This window comes from Coenobita brevimanus, chromosome 23 (genome assembly GCF_032717465.1).
Source record: "Coenobita brevimanus isolate Jiangsu-jjx chromosome 23, ASM3271746v2, whole genome shotgun sequence".
Classification (NCBI taxonomy): Eukaryota; Metazoa; Arthropoda; class Malacostraca; order Decapoda; family Coenobitidae; genus Coenobita; species Coenobita brevimanus.
The window spans coordinates 45,367,068-45,388,410 of record NC_136976.1 but is presented as its reverse complement, the minus strand read 5'-3'; the positions used below and the strand labels follow the sequence as shown (position 1 = coordinate 45,388,410).

Here is a 21,343-nt window from a genome sequence, read left to right as displayed (position 1 = left end):
GGGTTACATGTTGGACCAAAAACGTGTTGGACTAACAATAGAGCTTATGGGGAAAAATGAATTATGTCAGCAACCCTAGGAAAAGTCACCCTAAATACCTACCATATACCTATACATATATTGGTACTATTGTAATTATGATAAATGGTACTGTGCTATGAATGATAACTAACCTTTTAGGATAGCGTTGGTGGGCTTGCTGGGAATGGAAGGTGGTATCCAAGGCTGTAGGTAGTCCTACTGGGTCCTCAGAGGATGGCTGCTGGCATCACTAGCGGGTAATGGCTGTTGCTCCTCCTCAACCTCCCTCATAAATCCTTCGAAATCACACTCAGAATCACTATCTTCGTCCACAGTCATGGAAGGTCCTGCTTCTGTCTGTCCTAGCACTCTGTAATCCTCGGCAAAGTGCATGCTTCTCACAATGTTGCCAGAGCCCCGTCTCGTGACTGTGGAAAGTGATTGCTGTCGCTGACTCGGTAGAGAATAAGGAGAAGCAACTTTGTTTATAAACTGGTACGCACGGTGATGAGAAGGGTTTCAAAATGATTGATATTTATTCTAAAATATTAATATGTATTCAGTGTCAGGCTAAATGTTCAATGCTGTAGTACAATACATTCTCTGTCGAGTCGCCTGGGTTTTGGTCACACTGTTTTGCCCGTCGTATCCTCGGCAGGAATCCATCCAGATGAATTCCAAATGCCTGTGGTTTCGTCGGCAATTTTACCACGTTACCGTTCCGATTTATCATCGTATCCTCGGCAAACCTGGTATGAAGTGCCATGTGATAGCCTTCGGCTGCCAGGATCTTGTCTTAGTTTTTTCTTACGATCCTCACATTGGCTTCATTCATGTCGTAGGCCTTGGCAATGTCAACTTTCCTCTCCCCTTTTTTCTTCCTCTCGATGCTTTCTAGCTTGGTGGCCTGAGGGAGGTGCCGACGCTTCTTGGGGTTCTCAGAAGGCTTCCTAGACATCGTGAGCAGGGTAAAATGCAGTAACAAGGGCAGAAAATGCAGCAAGAAAAAAGCACCTTCCAATGCAATTATGCGACTGAGTGGCGCTGTGGCGGGAGAAATTTAAACAAAACATCACGTGACACCAGAAGCGTTTTTAATTGGGCGGCATCACGATCACGTCACGATAGCGGGCAGGGAAGGCTACTTGATCAGAAGTTTTCATTGGCTATCATCATCATGGGAATGTCCAGTATGACCGTGTTGGACCGGGGGTGAACGTGCTAGAGTGAACTCTGCGGATTTCGCCCACTTCTCGGAGCTCTGTGCGTGTTATGCTAACACATTCGTGTTACAGTAATTAAATCGTATTAAATAATACTAATTAATTGCTCTCCGTGCTGGACCCGAATCGTGCTGGACTAACACATGTTGGAGCGAGGGTACTGTATATATATATATATATATATATATATATATATATATCCATCCATCCATTGCCAGACGCCATGTATCCCAAATGGGGTGGCCAAGGGCTTAGAGTTAATTGTTTTACAGGGAGGGGCACTAATCCTCCACCAACCCCACTTGACACGTAGGGATGCCAACAGCATCTGGTGTTCCCAGGCGGTCACCCATCCAAGTACTAACCAGACCCAACGTTGCTTATATATACTGTATATATGAGGTGCTACCCAAAAGTTCCAGTATATATATATATATATATATATATATATATATATATATACAGTCCAAAAGTCCTCTACCCAGAGGCAACGCCTTAACCCTTCGGGGATACCAGGCGTAAAACCAAATTATTTTTTATTTATATATATTATGTATATATATATATATATATATATATATATATATCATCCATCATCCAATCCTACATTGCCCCATGAGAAGCGCAGAAGCCCAGGGCTAGGCAATTTGGTCCTGACATTTAAGATGAAAGTGACCAGCCTCACTCATCCCTAAGTGGCATTACATGAGCAATAACCCCAACCACCCCTTGGATATAAACCTTTACAGGCTCAATCCAATTGGAGCGCTATACTGTAATCACTCACTAAACCACCAGGTGCCATAATTTGGTTATATGGTTACCACCCAGCATACTAAATGGTTTCCTGGTGTACAGGATATATATATATATATATATATATATATATATACACAGTAATCACTCCAATATCCGGATCAATAGAGCCATCGGTAGGTTCGGATATTGGTTTTGTCCGGATATTGGGCCCCAGCTTATGGACTTGTACTTACGGACCCTAACACAGAGAAACACCTATACAACTCCCTCCGGACATGCATAGCACCTATTTAACACCCAAATCACACCAATAAGGCACATAAATGACTGAAATAAATGCAATAGACACATAAAATGTGGGTTTAGAAGTATGTTCATACATTAATAAACATTCTGGTACTTATGGACTCTAACCGAACCTAACCTAACCGAACCTAACCGAACTCTGAAAAACACATTCCTACTGCACATGCATGAGGTAAGTTTAGTATGGAAAGAAGTACAGTATGACACTTTCTGGTAAGTATAGTATGGGAAAAAATACAATATGAAACATTCTGGTAAATATAGTATGGAAAATAGTACAACATGAAACATTTTGGCTACTTACAGCAAGTCCCTGGCCACCTCGATGAATAACCGCCTCCTCTCGGACTCTGACAGTAAGAACGATTTCCTGAAGCACTTGCACTACACTCTTCCTGAAGTCTTGCACTGAACTTAGTCACTAACACACAGAAGTCCGTTCTTTTCACAGTGTTCACTTTAGTCCAAATAATGTTCCATTAAATTTAAGTGTTGCACATTAACTTTTCCCAAGTTTTTTTAAGTTTCCAAAGCCAAAACAAAGAAGGTTAGTTACGTTAAATTTCTTTTCTACCTAGTCTTTTCTCCCAACTTGAAAACCTTAACACAACACACCGTTTTTTTCACTGCACAACACTCAAAATTCCCGTGTGGTCTAGTGGAGAAGTTCTTGCTGTTTATTCACTGTCAGAGCCCGAGAGTATCACTGGCAGGCGTCCAAGGGGTGCATCGGTGGGTAGTGGTGATGGCGTACCGACTACAGAAGACTCTGAAGACAGCCGCAAACTCATGTCGAGCGGTGACTCCACTGTAGCTGATGTGCTGGGCTGTGGCTCGGAGCATGAGGGCCTGTCTTGGGGAGGCAACGGAGTGGAACCAGGGCTTGGCACAGCGGGGGTCACGGGCCTGAAAAAACTGTCAATCGTTGACTGACGCAAGGACCGACGATTCTGGCGATTGATGATGCGCTGCCGGAAAGCACGCACTTCCTCCACGAGTCCCAAGGGCCCCATCTCCCTGTCGCAGTCCGGGTGTTCCAGGTAGTCTAGGACGAACTCTAGATGTTCCCGGAGTGCGCTCAGCTTGGGGATGGCTGGAGTAGTGTCCTGCTGGGCGGAGTCTGCATCATCATCGCCTTCGTCGTCGGAATCTTCAAGTTCGGGACTGACACCAGCAACCGAAGACGCGATCTCGATATCAGACAACGTCTGATACCCAGGATCGCCCTCGTCGTCGTCCAACCACTCACGAACATCGTCCACATCAACATCGTCGCCGTGCGTACGTAGCCGTGCATGGAAGTCATCCACGTCAAACCCTAGGAAATTGTACTCCACATCTGTTCCGAGAAGCAGACGAGACCAACCATTTTCAAGAGTTTTCACAGGGACTTCCTTCCATGCACTAGCCCAGTTGTACAGCGCAGACTTGATGTTGTAGCGGCGAAGGTTTTCCAAAGTCCGCTTGCCTCGAGTGTCACGTCCTTCCCTGCGCTCGTCCTCGTCCTCGAGAACCACCATCACCTCGTCCAGGAACTTCCGAATGTACAGGCGATTTGTTGCCATGATCACTCCTTGGTCCATTGGTTGAATGAGAGCAGTCGTATTAGGTGGCAGAAACATGCACCTAATACGGCCATTCTCAGCAACCAAGTCTTTGTCGCACGGGTGGGCAGGTGCATTGTCGAGGAGAAGGAGAGCCTTTACCTGGTCGCGAGGAATTCCCAGTGTCTTCGTCTGGTAATGTATGACCTCCTTGACGAAGTGATGGTGAAACCAGTCTTTGAAAATCACAGCTGTGAACCATGCTTTCAAAGAATGGTACCATACGACAGGAAGGACATCCATCACCCCCACGATGGCACCGAGGCTGCTTTGCACGGCCAACAATAACGGGCTTAAGCCGGTGCATGCCGTTAGCATTGGCACAACACAAAGCAGATATCCGTTCCTTAGAAAGCTTGCGGCCAGGTACACGCTTCTCCGTCTCATCGGCGAGAGTGTTCGTTGGCACTGAGCGATAGAATAGGCCAGTTTCGTCAGCGTTATAGACTTGACCGAGAGTGAGGCCCTCCCTGTCGATCAAGCCTTTCACCTTGTGCCGAAACTCGTCCACTCCATCCTCGTTAGCGTCCAATGCTTCGCCATGTGCTTTACAGTTAGTAAGGCCATGTCGCAACTTGAACGCGAAGAGCCAACCCTCGGATGCCTTGAAGTCTAGGGCGTCGTGAAGCCTTGCAAACTTCTCAGCAGCAGCCTTCAGCTCCGTTCCACGTACCATCACACCAGCTGCACGTTGCTGTCGATACCAAATCAACGTGGAGCGGTCGATCTCTGCATACTTGGGGGTAAACATAACCTTCCTCTCCACGTTGCGTTTGCTTCTCGACGAGAAGTCAGCCGTGTACTGCATGAGCTTGTCTCGGGAACGCTTGATATCAAACAAAGTCGACCGGGCCAGGTTGAACTCGCGGAGAATGCGAGAGGAAGACCAACCCGCATCAACCTTCTCCAATATCTCCCGTTTCTTCTCCAGAGTCAACACCACTCTCTTCCTTTTCTCAGGAGGCGGGGCCATCATCACACACACTAAGAGTAGGGCAGAGAGCAGCAGGAGGCCTTGCAGCAAGTACGGCACCACCACAAAAGCGAGCACGTGGGCAGCCATGGCGAAGAGCGTAGGTCTTGTCGCGGTGAGAGACAGGCGGGAAGTGGGGAGGATGCAGTGGCGCTCTATCGGACGTCGGAGGAATGACGAACCAAAACAATGCTCTCACGCGGCGCGCGCGGCAAGTTCAAATTACGGACGGCAAAAAATCGATTTTTTTTCCAATTTTTTTGGATTTTCGGACCATTTTGGGAATGTTTGATCCCAGGACGATAAGGTTCGGTTAGTGGGGATGTTCGGATATTGGGCGTCCGGATATTAGAGTGATTACTGTATATATATACTGTAGATATATACAGTAGGTTTGCACAGTGCGAGTCATCACAGTGCGCGATTCGCATTGTGCGCGAGTGACCAAAAATCATAACCAAAAACCCTTGAATGCGTGAGTTTACCACAAAGAACGTGAGGCAGAGGCAAGGAATGGCTCAAAAATGCCATTTTCTATTAGTGCACGACCACCCCTCACACAGCGCGTCACGTGTCGTCATGTTGATGCGCAGAAATTCCTGGGCATTCTACTGATGAGGATGAGGAGGATGCAATGTCAGAAGTGTCAGCATTGGACTTTGAAGGGTTTATGGCCGAAGTGAGTGACTTTGATGCTCCTGGGGATGGTGATCAAGAGGAGTCTGTGGAGGGAAGTGTTGGTGCGGTGGGAGGTGCGGTGGGGAATGCGGTGCTGTAAGTGTTGCCGTGCCTCGGAACCCCTGTTATTTAAGGTCATCAGGCCTGTTGTCTACTGTCGTTAAGGTGACTACCCATATTTTTGTTATTGTAGCTATAGCTTTAGTACAATGTCTGAAAAATATGACCTTTATTATGTCTCTAAGGGCCAAAAAATATCCAGGTATGAGGGGGTACCGCCCATATGTAATTATTCCCATAAGATTATGTATTCCCAGTACGCGAATTCCCAGTGCGCGAGGTCGTGGACCGCCCAATCTCTCGAGCACTGTGCAAGCCTACTGTATATATATATATATATTTCAAGTTCTTATATACAGCCAGCACTCACTTAACATGTGATCAGAGTGCACGAACCTCACATAACATGGAAGGCAATTTTTGAGGCCAGGAAATAGTCAAAATGAGAAAATGACATATATAATGCGGGCGCAAAAAATCTGCCCATTTTTTCGAAAACTGTACTACGCTGCGATGATAGGGATTACGCGGCCTGAGACCACACAAATTATGGTTTAAATAGTCATTACACGAAAAAATTGGTCATAATGTGGTGGGAACAGACATATCGCAGGCAGCGATAGTCACTCTGTGGGTTGCATCTGCCTGTGACCTATGACTGTCACATGTCCACACGGGGTGTTGTCACGGTCCACTGAGCATTCCTGCCCCAGTTGAGCCTACTCTCTCCCTGTGCTCTGGCTCCACACGTGGTGTGCTATCTTTGCTCCTTTTTTTTGCCACCTGGGGACCAGTAGGAGTCCTGCCCAGCCTTGGAACCCCACTCCCCCTCACCCCAGGAAGCCCACATCCTCTTCAGTTGAAGGTGAAGAATCCTCCAGTGTTTGTATGCAATGAAGTCATTATTAAGTAGACAAATATCCAGGGAAAAATCCTTGAAAATTGCCCCAAAAGGTGAACTTGAGGCTGGCTTGGGTATCATGAAACCCTTTAACACGTAAACATATGACCCTATAACTCGAAAATCTCATAAACAGGAACCTTCCAGTGACAATAATTGTGCATTATGTCAGCACTTGCTGTACATAAGTTTTATATATATATATATATATATATATATATATATATATATATATATATATATATATATGTATATATATATATATATATATATATATATATATATATATATACATACATATATATATATATATATATATATATATATATATATATATATATATATATATATATATAAACTCAGAGGGTGTCTGTGATGTTATGAAGGGGAGTGAGAACAATGCAATGTGATAGAGAGAGAGAGATAGAGCGCAAGTGGCAGACGGAGCAGCCCAGCTTTTCAAAGGAATGGCAGGAGCTATGGGGCTTGTGCAAAGGTGTCGAAACAAGTTTCTGCTTGTGTAAACACTGGCGGCTATCTCAGCCCCAAAAGGCGACAGTCAGGCTGGGTGTGTATGTCAGCATGCATGGTGGTTTTTTTGTCTGTAACCTTCACTGTTACAGTGGGAGTGATGCATCGAATACAGGTTGATGGTCGTAACTTATTTAACATCATTATAGTGATTTACTGATTACCAAGAGACTGGAGAAATGGGGTAAGCTGTACTACCACCACTGTAATATCATTTCTGACTTCCATCCAAAAAATATAAGGAATTATGATGACAGCATATAATGAAAAATTATTTTGACCACAATGACACTTACCAGGACGTGGCTCACCTAGCCTCACATACTAGAAAGAGTCACTTTCAGTGAGCCTGAGTTATGTTGGAAGAGAGAGAGAGAGAGAGAGAGATAGTGTGTGTGTGTGTGTGTGTGTGTGTGTGTGTGTGTGTGTGTGTGTGTGTGTGTGTGTGTGTGTGTGTGTGTGTGTGTGTGTGTATTTACCTATTTGTAGTATACAGGAATTGAGCAATGCTCGTGTTGTCCTGTCTCCATATCCACATTTATCAAGTCTACCTTTACACACATGAATGTTTTTCTCATGCACCACCTCTTTGTCTAAGTCGTTCCATATATTTAAGTATTTACCTAATATACCTAATTGTGAGATGGAGGGATGGGGTGGAGAGGTATATGAGAGAGGGGGTGTGAGTTGGGAGCAGGGCAGTGAAATGGCGGGGGACAGGGCGACTTGGAGGCGATTTGTTTGTGGCCACCCCAAACGGGATTGAGGCGTCTGGTGATAGATAGATAGTGATATACACAGAATGTACTATGTTCGTGGGTGTCCGTCACTGTTTCTCAATAAGTCAAATTTAGTTTTAAACTCGTTTAAGTTTTTAGACTGGACAATCTCTTTGTCCAGGTTATTCCATAAGTCTATACTTCTGTAAGGAAAGCTATATTTCTTGATATCCTTCAAGCAGCTTGACTTTTTCAATTTCATTCCGTGTCCTCTTGTTGCTCTCTTATCCCATACAAACAGATCTTCTTTGTCAATTTTATCTACTCCCACCATGGTCCTGAACACTGCAATCATGTCTCCCCTTTTTCTCCTTTCCTCTAAGGAAGGCAAATCCAGTTTTTCCAGCCTCTCTCTGTATGAAAGGTCTGTCAGACTGGGGACCATCTTGGTTGCCGTTCTTTGTATTCTCTCAATCTTGTTTATATCTTTCTTTTCGTGTGGGGACCACACTACCGTTGCATATTCTTACCTGGGGCAGATCATGGCCACTATCAATTTTTTCATCATCTCCTCATCCATATAATGAAATGCTACTCTTATGTTAGTTAAGAGTTTATAAGTCTCTCCAACTATCTTGTTAATGTGCTTTTCTGGTGACAAACTATCTTGGACCAGCACTCCCAAATCTTTCTCTTCTCTCCTTTTTGTGATTAATCCATTACCCAACAAATAATTCAGTGATGGCCTCCTGGTACTTTTACCCATTTCCAATATTTTACATTTCTTTACATTAAATTTCATTTCCCACGTCCGGCTCCCATTGTGTATCCTATCCAAATCCTCCTGCAGCATTTAACAATCCTCCTCGACCTCTACCTTCCTCAAGATCTTTACATCATCAGCAAACAGACTTGCATAACTGTTCACTCCATCTACCATATCATTTACGTAAATCAGGAACATTACTGGCGCCAACACCGAGCCTTGAGGGACTCCACTTGTTACTTCCCTCCATTCAGACATCCTATCCTTTATTACTGTCCTCATTTGTCTGTCTCTCAAAAAGTCTCTCATCCATTCCAGAAGTTTCCCCTTCAGTCCTCCTATATATTCTAGTTTCCACATTAGTCTCTTATGAGGTACCTTGTCAAAGGCCTTCTCTAAGTCTAAGTACACACAATCCACCCAACCATCTCTCTCCTGTACCACGTCAATCGCTCCTGAGTAAAAGCTCAACAAGTTAGAAACACATGACCTTCCACTTCTGAAACCAAACTGACATTCAGCCAAAATATTCATCTCTTCCAGATATTTTATCCATCTGTCTTTCAGGATTCTCTCGCACAATTTTGCGACCATGCTGGTCAGGGACACTGGTCTATAATTCAGGGGTTCTTCCCTGTTTCCTCCCTTGTAAATTGGTACCACATTTGCCCTCTTCCATTCTTGTGGCACTTTCCCCTCTTCCAGTGAGCATACGATTAAACTGTGAATTTTATCCGCCAGTTGTTCTCTGCATTCCTTCAGTACCCAATTAGAAATTCCATCAAGTCCTGGGGCTTTCCTTACATCTTGAGTTTCCAGTAATTTATACACTTCCTGTACCTTTGTGTATTTACCTATTTGTATTTACCTATTTGTAGTATACAGGAATTGAGCAATGCTCGTGTTGTCCTGTCTCCATATCCACATTTATCAAGTCTACCTTTACACACATGAATGTTTTTCTCATGCACCACCTCTTTGTCTAAGTCGTTCCAAATATTTAAGAATATACCTAATTGTGATATACACGGAATGTACTATGCTCGTGGGTTTCCGTCGCTGTTTCTCAATAAGTCGAATTTAACTTTAAACTCGTTTATGTTTTTAGACTGGACGATCTCTTTGTCCAGGCTATTCCATAAGTCTATACTTCTGTAAGGAAAGCTATATTTCTTGATATCCTTCAAGCAGCTTGACTTTTTCAATTTCATTCCATGTCCTCTTGTTGCTCTCTTATCCCATACAAACAGATCTTCTTTGTCAATTTTATCTACTCCCACCATGGTCCTGAACACCGCAATCATGTCTCCCCTCTTTCTCCTTTCCTCTAACGAAGGCAAATCCAGTTTTTCCAGCCTCTCTGTATGACAGGTCTGTCAGACTGGGGACCATCTTGGTTGCTGTTCTTTGTATTCTCTCAATCTTGTTTATATCTTTCTTTTTGTGTGGGGACCACACTACCGCTACATATTCTAACCTGGGGCGGATCATGGCCACTATCAATTTTTTCATCATTTCCTCATCCATATAATGAAATGCTACTCTTATGTTAGTCAAGAGCTTATAAGTCTCTCCAACTATCTTGTTAATGTGCTTTTCTGGTGACAAACTATCTTGGACCAGCACTCCCAAATCTTTCTCTTCTCTCCTTTTTGTGATTAATTCATTACCCAAAAATAATTCAGTGATGGTCTCCTGGTACTTTTACCCATTTCCAATATTTTACATTTCTTTACATTAAATTTCATTTCCCACGTCCGGCTCCAATTGTGTATCCTATCCAAATCCTCCTGCAGTATTTTACAATCCTCCTCAACCTCTATCTTCCTCAAGATCTTTACATCATCAGCAAACAGACTCGCATAACTGTTCACTCCATCTACCATATCATTTACATAAATCAGGAACATTACTGGCGCCAACACTGAGCCTTGAGGGACTCCACTTGTTACTTCCCTCCATCCAGACATCTTTTCCTTTATTACTGTCCTCATTTGTCTGTCTCTCAAAAAGTCTCTCATCCATTCCAGAAGTTTCCCCTTTAGTCCTCCTATATATTCTAGTTTCCACATTAGTCTCTTATGAGGTACCTTGTCAAAGGCCTTCTCTAAGTCTAAGTACACACAATCCACCCAACCATCTCTCTCCTGTACCACATCAATCGCTCTTGAGTAAAAGCTCAACAAGTTTGAAACACATGACCTTCCACTTCTGAATCCAAACTGACATTCAGCCAAAATATTCATCTCTTCCAGATATTTTATCCATCTGTCTTTCAGGATTCTCTCACACAATTTTGCGACCATGCTGGTTAGAGACACTGGTCTATAATTCAGGGGTTCTTCCCTGTTTCCTCCCTTGTAAATTGGTACCACATTTGCCCTCTTCCATTCTTTTGGCACTTTCCCCTCTTCCAGTGAGCATATAATTAAGCTGTGAATTTTATCCGCCAGTTGTTCTCTGCATTCCTTCAGTACCCAATTAGAAATTCCATCAGGTCCTGGGGCTTTCCTTACATCTTGAGTTTCCAGTAATTTATACACTTCCTGCACCTCCACTTTTATATCTTTCATCACCGGAACATTTCTAATCACTCCCTCCCCTTCCACAAGCTCCTTTTCTTTAGTGAAAACTGACTGGAAACGTTTGTTCATTATTTCTGCTTGCATTGCCGCATCATTAAAGACCTCTCCATCTACTTTCAGCTTGGTGATTCCTTCCTTTTGTTTCAGTTTGCCATTAACAAATCTATAAAACAGTTTGGGTTCATCCTTGCATTTGTCAATTATACCTTTTTCAAAATTCCTTTCTTCTTCCCTACGTATTCTTGTGTATTTGTTTCTTGTTCTTTTATATTCTTCCTTTGTTCTGTCGTTACCTCTCTTTCTCCAATTGTTCCACGCCTTATCTCTCTCTTTTTTGGCTATCATACACCTTCTATTAAACCACTCCTTTTTCCTGTTTTCTTTCCCTCTTACTCTTGGTACAAATTTTTCCACTCCCAAATTATAGAGGTCTAGAAAGATATCCCACTTCCTCTGTATCTCTCTTGTTTCTCTGAATTTTCTCCAATCCGCCATTTTCAAAAAGTTTCTCAATCCTGTAAAATTTGCTTTGCCAAAGTTGTATCTTCCCTGTCTATGAAGCTCGTCTCTTGGCTCGACGTTTCCTATTAACATCTGGAACTCAATGACCACGTGATCACTTTTTCCCAAAGGACAGAGATATTCCAATGATTCTATTACATCAGGTTCTTTGGTGAACAGTAAATCTAACCTTGCTGGTGTGTCCTCACCTCGAAACCGTGTCTCTTCTTTGACCCACTGCGTCATCACATTATTCATTATTATATTTAATAACATAGTACCCCACGAATCCTCGCCGCCTCCCAGTACCATTCCTCCCCAGTTCACCTCTTTACAATTAAAGTCACCCACCAAAATTATATTATTGCTTTTCTCAATTATTTTTTGCAAGTAGCTAGCCATATCTGACAACATCTCATGGTATTCATCATCCTTCCATGCTCTGGTCTTTGGGGAACATACACTACCGCCATATCTCTCTTAACATTCTCTCCAGTTTCTAATTTCATATATATCACTTCAGCCCTGCCTTCTCCCATTTCCACAGTATCTACGTTTATGTTGTTCTTCACTGCTATCATCACTCCTCCTCCCTTTTTTTCTTTTCTGTCTTTTCTCCACAGTTTGTATTTACCACCTCCCAAATGAACATCAATATCTTCTCTTAATTTGGTCTCTACAAAGCACATGACATCAGGTTCATGTTCTCTCAAGAAATCATTAATTTCGATCCTTGTCGATATGAAACCATCAACATTAGTATATATCACCTTCAAATTATTTTTGACATTATTAATACCCTCTTCTCTCCTACTCTCTGTCCGTACCACTTCCTCAACTTCTGATCTTTCACAACCATCCCCCCTAATTTCCTTCACTTCTATTTCCTTAAATACCATTTCCTTACTTTCATATCCAATACTCTCCAAAAAAAAAGTATTACGTTCTTCCTCTGTCCTCTTATCATTTTTCCTTTACTTCTTCCTTTAATGATTTTAAAGCTTCTCTTTCTTCTTCATTCAGATCTTTTCTTATTATAATATTTTCCATCCCCGCCTCTTTGCTTAATTTCCAGGTCACTTTAAGTATCTCATTTATTACACTTTCTGATGTAAACTTGACTCTCATTGGTCTTGTTTCCCCTTTCTTATAAGGCCCTATCCTCCTTACTTCCTCAATTTCTTTTACCCACTTGTTTCCTTCGGGGTCAATCTTGCCTAATATTCCTCTCACCATGTTCGTGTCTCTCTCGAGTCTTGCGAACCTAACCTTTCTTCCTCTTCCCTGTTTCCAAATACTATCACACATCTGTTCCTTTCTACAGTTTCTCTCACTATTTTCTCTTTTTCTTCAGTATTTTCACTACATTTTCTTCCATTTCTTTCTTGTTCATTTCCCTTTCTTCCTGGATGATCTCTCTTAAGCTGACCACTTCTTTCTGTTCTTCCTCTACGTGTACCCACTTTGCCTTGTGTTCTTCTAGTACATTACTCACCTTCTCCGTTTTATTAGTACTCTCTTCAAGTTTCCTCCTCAGTTCAACATTTTCCCTTCAAATTCTTAATCTCTTCATTGGCTGTTTCGTTGGACTGGATTAGACTCTGTATGGTGGTTTCCGTATTTCCTGACACATCCTTTATCACTAGATTCTCTACTTTTTTTTCGAGTTCACTAATCCTCATAATTAATGTTTTCACCAGGTCCATGACATTAGTATTAGCATCAAATCCTTGAAATTCCATTCCCTCATTGTTTACATTTTCGGCCATCTTTAACGTACCGATCAAGTACCTAAACAGCTGTTACCAATAAGCCACAAACATTCATGTATACTATTGCCAACAAATCTTTACATTTTTGGTAGTCTACCAACTTTCATTATTTTAAATTTAAAGAAAGACCCTAGGAGACAGGACAGACAAAATTCCTGAAACTACTCAAGGTCAGGAGCGATGCCTGGGACGTCCTCTCTCTCCGGCTGTTCGTGTGTGTGTGTGTGTGTGTGTGTGTGTGTGTGTGTGTGTGTGTGTGTGCATTCTCTCTCTCTCTCTCTCTTTCACCATACTCCCACTTCCTAAATACTGTTTATATTAAAAAAAGAAGAAAGTCTAACCAGTTTTTGGAATGGCCTTGTTTGCACCGACTCCTTTGTCGAGGTACAGCCGAACTACTGCATCATTTCCATGGTGAGCTGCAATCATCAGTGGGGTCACCTGGCATGGGGCAAGGGCAGCAGGGGGATCAAAGTCTGCTTTGGCATCAATCAGAGCTCGGATTGTTCCCATATGCCCACTAACTGATGCTAACATCAGAGCCGTCATTCCTGTAACATGTCAACAAAATATTTTAAGTGATACAACTGGAGTTCTACAGTGAAAATCTAGTTTGGTTCAGCTCTTGTGATCTGACACACCAATATCCTTGCAAACTGACTGTTTCTGTGTCTAGCAGCTACACTTATATCTGTCATGGTACAATAAAAAATCATCAGCAGAAAACCTCCTCAAACCCATTTTCCACCAAATGGAAATGACAAACCACAAGAAACTAGACTCGATTTTTTTCCAGCTGATGATCCACTTTCGTGAATGTGGCACCCGCACACTTACCCAGCCAAATGCGTTTATTTAAAAAAAAATATAGGGAGATGCAGCAACTCTGTATCTTTTACAACAATAAATATTTCAATTCAAATTCAACTTCCTCAAATTCATTGTTCGTTTGGGTGAAGCACAGATACACACTCATTTCATGTCTGTTTGTATAGTACAATTACAATGCAAAACAGCATTTATGAGAACTGGAATATAAGGTACAATTGTTTTTGGTAAATATGATACTTCAGGCATGAAATTGAAACCAACCAATCACGTGGCAGGAGTGCGCAGGTGCCACATTCACAAAAGTTGATCATCAGCTGGAAAAAATCGAGTATAGTACAGTATTTAATGGAGAAAGGAAAAAAAAACTGAGTATATGAATCAGCACTACTAACATAAACATGAATATTCTGGGAAGAGAGAAATGTAGTGGTACTTTAGATTTACAGAGTGTTTTGGCAGATGACAAGAGCAATGATAAGCAAGTTAGAGGGAGTAGGAAGAACAGAAATAGAGAGTGACTGAAATAGGTGAGTGAAAAAATAACTGGGGTAATAGGATTTCATGTATCATTAACCTAATCCTGATTCTCACTGAAAACAGGATGGATAGGATCTCAGAAAAGGAAAGAGAAAGTATAAAAGTATAATTATCAACACAGCATCTACGAAAATGGGTCACACTATTAATTAAGCTTTTGAAATCTTGGTTCCACCTCACATGCAAAAATCAATATCATGATACCATGCTGTAGATCACAACCAACAAGATGACTGCAGTGTGAGTCACCTGTTTTGTCAACATATCTATAACCTGAAGAAAGAAGGCTACCCTTAGAATATCAGCTGGCCCCTATAGTTTACTATAGTACCTACTTAAAAATGTGTTACTACTACAGATAATTTTTTGATAAAATAATAGTCATGTCCAGGACAAACATAAAGTTTCATATGCCCAAATTTGATGAAGTAATTCAACATTGTGAAGCATATAGTTTATCATCATCTCACATACAAATATTTTTTTTTATGTTTGCTAGAGGGCAGAAACAATGAAGTAAATAACTGTTTTGCTGCATGTATTTCATTATCATCTCTCAGCTCTTATAATTACTTGATGTTAGCTTGAGAGAAGAAACTTGAAAGGTGTTCATAAGTTCATATACAGTTGTCTTTCACTTGTACTACTATTAAATCCCCTCCTCCCTCTTTTTATTAATAATGGAACAGAGGAAGGAAGAACAAATGAATAAAACAAAAATAATACATACACCAGATTACTGGTGTCCTCCACTCATAAAAAATCTGTAACAGTTGGACTTGAATAGCTGCAGGTTGAAGTTTGGGGGGAAACAACTATAAGGAAGCGAGTTTCAGAGATGCATTTCGGGGAATAAAAGATTTCTGATAGGTGGAAGTTCTGCATTATGGCAGTGCGACATTCCAGTCATGAGCACTACCAGATGCCCGTGTAGCAAAGGGGAAGGCATAGAGAGGTGGCACAATGGATATAACTTTGCCTGAGCATTTGTCATAAAAGTATCTGTAAAATAATCCAAGGGAGGCCACATTCCTTTTTACCTGTAGGGGAGGTAGTTTATTTGTAATAGCAGGGTTATTAATAATTCTTATGGCTTTGTTCTGAAGTCTGTCAGGCTGATTTAGTGCAACCTCCCCACATCCACTCAAAATGAGTTAGCAATATTCCAGCTGAGAGCACACACGACTCAAAAACAATAGTCAACTTCTCGTCAGTGAAGGAGCAACAAGCACCAATAAATATGATGATGACTCTGTATATACTTGCATCTGTCAGCCTTGTTCACTGTTACACAATTTCTGGCAGCATCTCTGTTCAGTCCCTGAAATGTGGTCATTTCACACATTCTGAATGTTCAAAATTTTCCTGGGGAGACCATGCACCCAGACATTCCTTTGGGTTGACACCTCCATTGCTCAATTCACCATATATGGGGTGGGTGCAGCTAATCATCCAGAGCTGGATTTAGAGCTGCAGTCTTCCCCTGGTCTGTGGGCATATCTGGGGCAGGTGGCAAAACCAGCAGTGACAGCATGGTGTTACAAGCCATCACCACTTCCAAAGCAATGCCAAAAAATGGGCACCCAAGGCACACTATTCAAACACTATCAATACATCACACCAATCCACAAATGAGGGCTGGGAAAGTAAGTGGAAAAGAGGAAGCAAGACAACATGAGGCACACATTCTAGCCGAGCAGAGGCTAGACTGGAAATTATGTTGCAAACCTCCAGCTCACTCCTTACCAGTTACCAAGTCACCATTTTTTGCTAGACTCAGATATACAGTACATTTATAGTGACTCCTACTAGGCATGGAATTTTAACCTAGAAATCCTCCTCAAGATGCGGATATTTTGAGGAAAACTACTCTTTCGAAACCACTTCTATCTTAGAAAAAAATCAAACATTTCACAAAAATATGAAAATACAGTTCCCTACCTTCCGATCGATCTACAGCCAGATGCCTAAATCCTGGAGGAGGCAGCCGCAAATGACTGTCTCCATATCATCCTGTCCTATGCCATCATACTGTCCTCTCTTTTAAATCACACACCTGTTCATCCCTCCATCTCAACCTTGGTATCTCCCCATTCCCTCCCTCCCCCCCAACTCACTCAAACACACTTTCCTAGTCAGTCACTCATTCTACACTCTTTCCACATGACCTAACCATCTCTTACCGCTTTGCAGCCCATCCACAATAACACTACATATCTCATTCATTTCCTTATTTGTCTGCCTGTTTGTCTATGTAACTTCTCGCTCTTGACTCGAGCCCTTTGAACATGGTCCAAGCATCACTTCAAAGCTATATTTCAGTTGTGGTTAAGTTGTGCTAAGAGTAAGTGGAAAATTTACCATTACATGTAGCAGTATTGTATCATTACCACACATTATTTTTATTCACAACAATAAACCTTGAATATCGCACCAGAATACAGTAAACTCTCATTTGTCCTTTCTAATTCAGCCATGCCCTAAGCCAATTATTGCATATCTGGCACAACATTTGGCTTTTAGCCAGATATTGTGATTCTATCTATCTTGACCCTCTACCCTGAGAGCTTTACAATGGGTATAAGATGAAAACTAAGCATATAAAAACAATACAGTAACAATACAGTGTACTAATACAGTACTGTACATAGTGTACTATTGTATGTATACACCAAGTGTTGGCATTTATGGAGGGTATACTGTAGTTGTACATTGTGCAGTACAGTACTGTACTGTACTGTACTCTACAGTACAAATAATCTCACGTGGTCTAGTGGCAAATGTCTCCCTTAAAGATTAATCCAACTTTGCAATACAATACAGTACATTATCTTGAACACAGGATGCCACAGAGTTAGTAAGAGCACCAGAGTTCTGCAACTGTGTGGTTGGAAGGGAAGAGCACAGGCACACCTTCATTGGATGACATCCACTGGCAAGAGTGGGGGTGCAGTAATATTTTTGGGGCGCTGAGTGAGGTGCACCCGTGGCGGACTCTGATTGGCTGGTGCGTAGCGGGCAGTTTCGTTGGTTCCCGAGTTTCAGGATTCCCCTGGCACCGTTTGGCTACTTTTTACGAGCCAGCTGAGATGCCTCCACGCCAGATATTGCATTGGACCGCCGGTTACGTCCTATTTTGGCGGAAGATGTTGCATAATTTAGCCGGATATTGCTTTAACCCCTAAAAGACGGGTGTCTGCATATGTGGTCACCCCCCCTCCCCATCCCCCTACCACCATACCCACACACAACCTGCCACCCACCCCTACCCTCACCCCCCCTCACCTCACCATCCCACCCTCCAATCTCCACTGCCCCCTAAATCCCCCCACCATCCCCCCCAATACCTTCCACAGCCCCCTTCCACCCCTAACTACCACCCTCTCACCACCCCTACCCTCCCCATCCCTACCCCCATCCCCCACACCGCACACAATTCCCAGTCCTCCAACAGTTTCCCCACCACCCCCCATTCCACCCACTAACCCCCACCACCCACCACCCCCTATCCCCCACCCCCATGGCCCTCTCCCTACCCCCACCACCCCAACCCTCTACCCTCCTCCACCCCCACCCTCCAAACCCCCCACACCCCCAAACAACCCATCTAACCTCCACCACCATCCCCACCTTTTTCCCCCCACCCCCCTCCCAACCCCCTACCTACCACCCCCACCTCCCCATCCCCACACCACAACACAACCCCCACATCCCCATACCTGCACCACCCCACAACCCCCACACCTCTCCACAACACAACCTCCACACCCCCACATCCCCATCCCTGCACCACCCCACAACCCCCACACCTCTCCACAACACAACCTCCACACCCCCACATCCCCATCCCTGCACCACCCCACAACCCCCACACCCCTCCACACCTCCACCCCCACAAATCCCCCAACATATCACACCCGCCAATTATGCCCATCCTCAGCGTATGTCAAAACATTACGATGCCTGTCTTTTAGGGGTTAATAGAGCCAAGATAACTGCGCCGGACATTGCATTGGGCCAGATATTGCACTGATGCATAATTGGGAGTTTACTGTACTATAAAATTATCACATACTTCCATCAGTACTTGTATTTCACTTGTTTATCAAATAGTTCTTCATTTTTATTATCACTTTTAATTATTGTAACAATACAAAATTAAGCAGATGTAGCACAACCTCCTCTGACAAGTGCTTTCACATGACTGAGGCATGCTTTGAGGGGCCAACTTGGCTAGGAGACTATGGAGCTCCACCACACATAACATCCAGAAGAAAAAATATTACAACAGCGTTGAAAAAATGTCATGAAAAACTAGTTAGTACTGTGTACTAAGCTCAGTGTCTGGGGAACAAATGAATACTGTTAATATCATTATAATCACGCAGTTTCCTTCAGATTTTTAGTTTCACTGATATTCTAGAGATTTCAGAACGTTCCTAAGGAATTTTGAAGTTTTTGTGTAAATGCATTCTAGCGATTTTTAAAGGCTAGAATGGTAACTCTGTTATAAAAGCTGTGTTTACATTTCTGGAGGGGGTGTGTCCATAAAAATTTTCGCTATACAGTTAACCTTTCCTTTTTTGCAGGGGTTTGGTTAAATAAAAATACTGTTATTAGCTAAAACTGCAAATACTCTTCATGAATTATGAATATACCTGTCATGGAGTATCAGTTTCATTCACTGTACAGTGGCAAGCATATGGAAACCAGTCATCATCATTGTACTGTACAGAAAAATATAAAGTAACAGCTTAAAAATTGAAAAGAGAATGAAATAACACAGCAAGCACAGTGTAAACATTATTTGAATTTATATTTGTACAAAAAATGAAAACAAAATGGATAGACACTCAGAATACGGTAGCATGGTACAGGAAAACATAATGTTAACAGACCTTATACAGTCATGCCCCGATACGTTTATCTATCTATCTATCTATTTCCAGACATCTTAATCCAGTGTAGGGTGGCCACAAACAAATCGCCTCCATGTCGTCCTGTCCCCTGCCACTTCACTGCCCTCCCCCCAGTTCACAACCCCCTCTTTCATGTACCTCTCCACTCCATCCCTCCATCTCATCTTCAGCCTCCCCCCCCCTGCCCCCCCCTCCATTTCACTCAAATACATTCTCCTCATTAGTCTCTCACTCTCCATCCTCTCCATATGGCCAAGCCACCTCAATGTATTTCTCCTAACGCTTACTACCACACCCACACCACAACGCTCCTTCAATTCCTTGTTTGTCAGTCTGTCTCTCTATGTAGCTTCACATGCCCCTCTCAAATAACTCACTTCCATTGCTCTCACTCTTGACTTGTGTCCTTCCAACAAGGTCCATGCTTCGCTTCCATACGTTAGAGTTGGTATCATGATACAATACTATATTCCAGCGACTTTTTTACTTCCATGGTCACTTCCCTATTTCTTATCACTGCTTTCAAAGAACATGCAGACTTTCTTCTTTATTGTACCTTTTCAAGCATTTCATTCTCGGGGTTTCATTTACTCGGAACTTATCTCGGAAACATCATATTACATCTCTTGTTAAAACTGCTTCCAAGAGATTAGGTGTGTTAAGCCGACTCCATTCCTTCTTTACCCCTGCACAATTGTTGACTCTATACATACGTTTTATCCGCCCGTGTGTAGAATACAATTCGCATGTGTGGGGAGGTTCCCTACATACAGCTCTTCTCAATAGGGTGGAGTCAAAGGGTTTTCGTCTTATTAACTCTCCTCCTTTTACTGGCTCCCTTCAACCTCTGTCTCTTCACTGCACTGTTCCATTTTTATCTCTTTTCTATTGCTACTTCAATGGTCACTGCTCCTCTGAACTATCTGCTTGCATTCCTCCACCTCTACAAAGGGTGCATAGCACCCGTCTAGCAGCAAGCTCTCATCCCTTTTCTGTCCAACTCTCTAATGCAGGAGTTAACCGTTACTCCCAGTCCTTCATTTATACAACAGGTCAACTCTGGAACTGTCTCCCTCTGTCTGTATTTCCTGCTTCCTACGATCTCCAGTCTTTCAAACGCAGTGTATCCAGTCATATCGAAATGATCGGATCATGAATTTGACTCTCTGCTTGCAAGGCCGAGGGGGGGGGGCTGGATTTACGACGGAAGAGTTGAGAGATAGGATGGGACTGGAGTGCATTGGTGCTGTGATGAGGAGAGGTCAACTGAGATGGTCTGGGCATATGGAGAGGAGGGGAGATGATAATTAGGTGCGGAAAATGAGAAGTGTTAACCCATGGATTGCGATCCACAGCTCAGGCTGGGTAGTGCTGTGTTCCGAGCCACAGCTCAGGCTGTGCTGGCTGTGCATCACTGCTAACTACTCCACCCCTACGCAAACTTACACGTGGCAGTACACAAAGACGGAGTGAGAGAGATTTTTTCTTTTCACTAGATGATGCCCTAGATGTTTATCTTGAAGTTTATTATTATTATTTTTTTTTTTCATTTTTTCACTACTCCCCTACGTAAACTTACCCATGGCCCTATGCAAAGACAGAAAGACTATTTTTTTTTTTTCACCAGATGATGCCCTGGATGTTTATCTTCAAGTTT

General features: G+C 42.7%; 1 protein-coding gene across 1 annotated transcript in view; it reads right to left on the bottom strand.

The window, feature by feature from the left end:
* Positions 1 to 21,343, bottom strand: part of LOC145392688 (ankyrin repeat and SAM domain-containing protein 6-like) — a 320,191-nt gene that overhangs the window by 238,403 nt on the left and 60,445 nt on the right. The window contains exon 3 of the mRNA XM_080266995.1: positions 13,741 to 13,950. Within this exon, the coding sequence (XP_080123121.1) occupies positions 13,741 to 13,950 (210 nt within the window). The remainder of the gene's footprint in view (positions 1 to 13,740; positions 13,951 to 21,343) is intronic.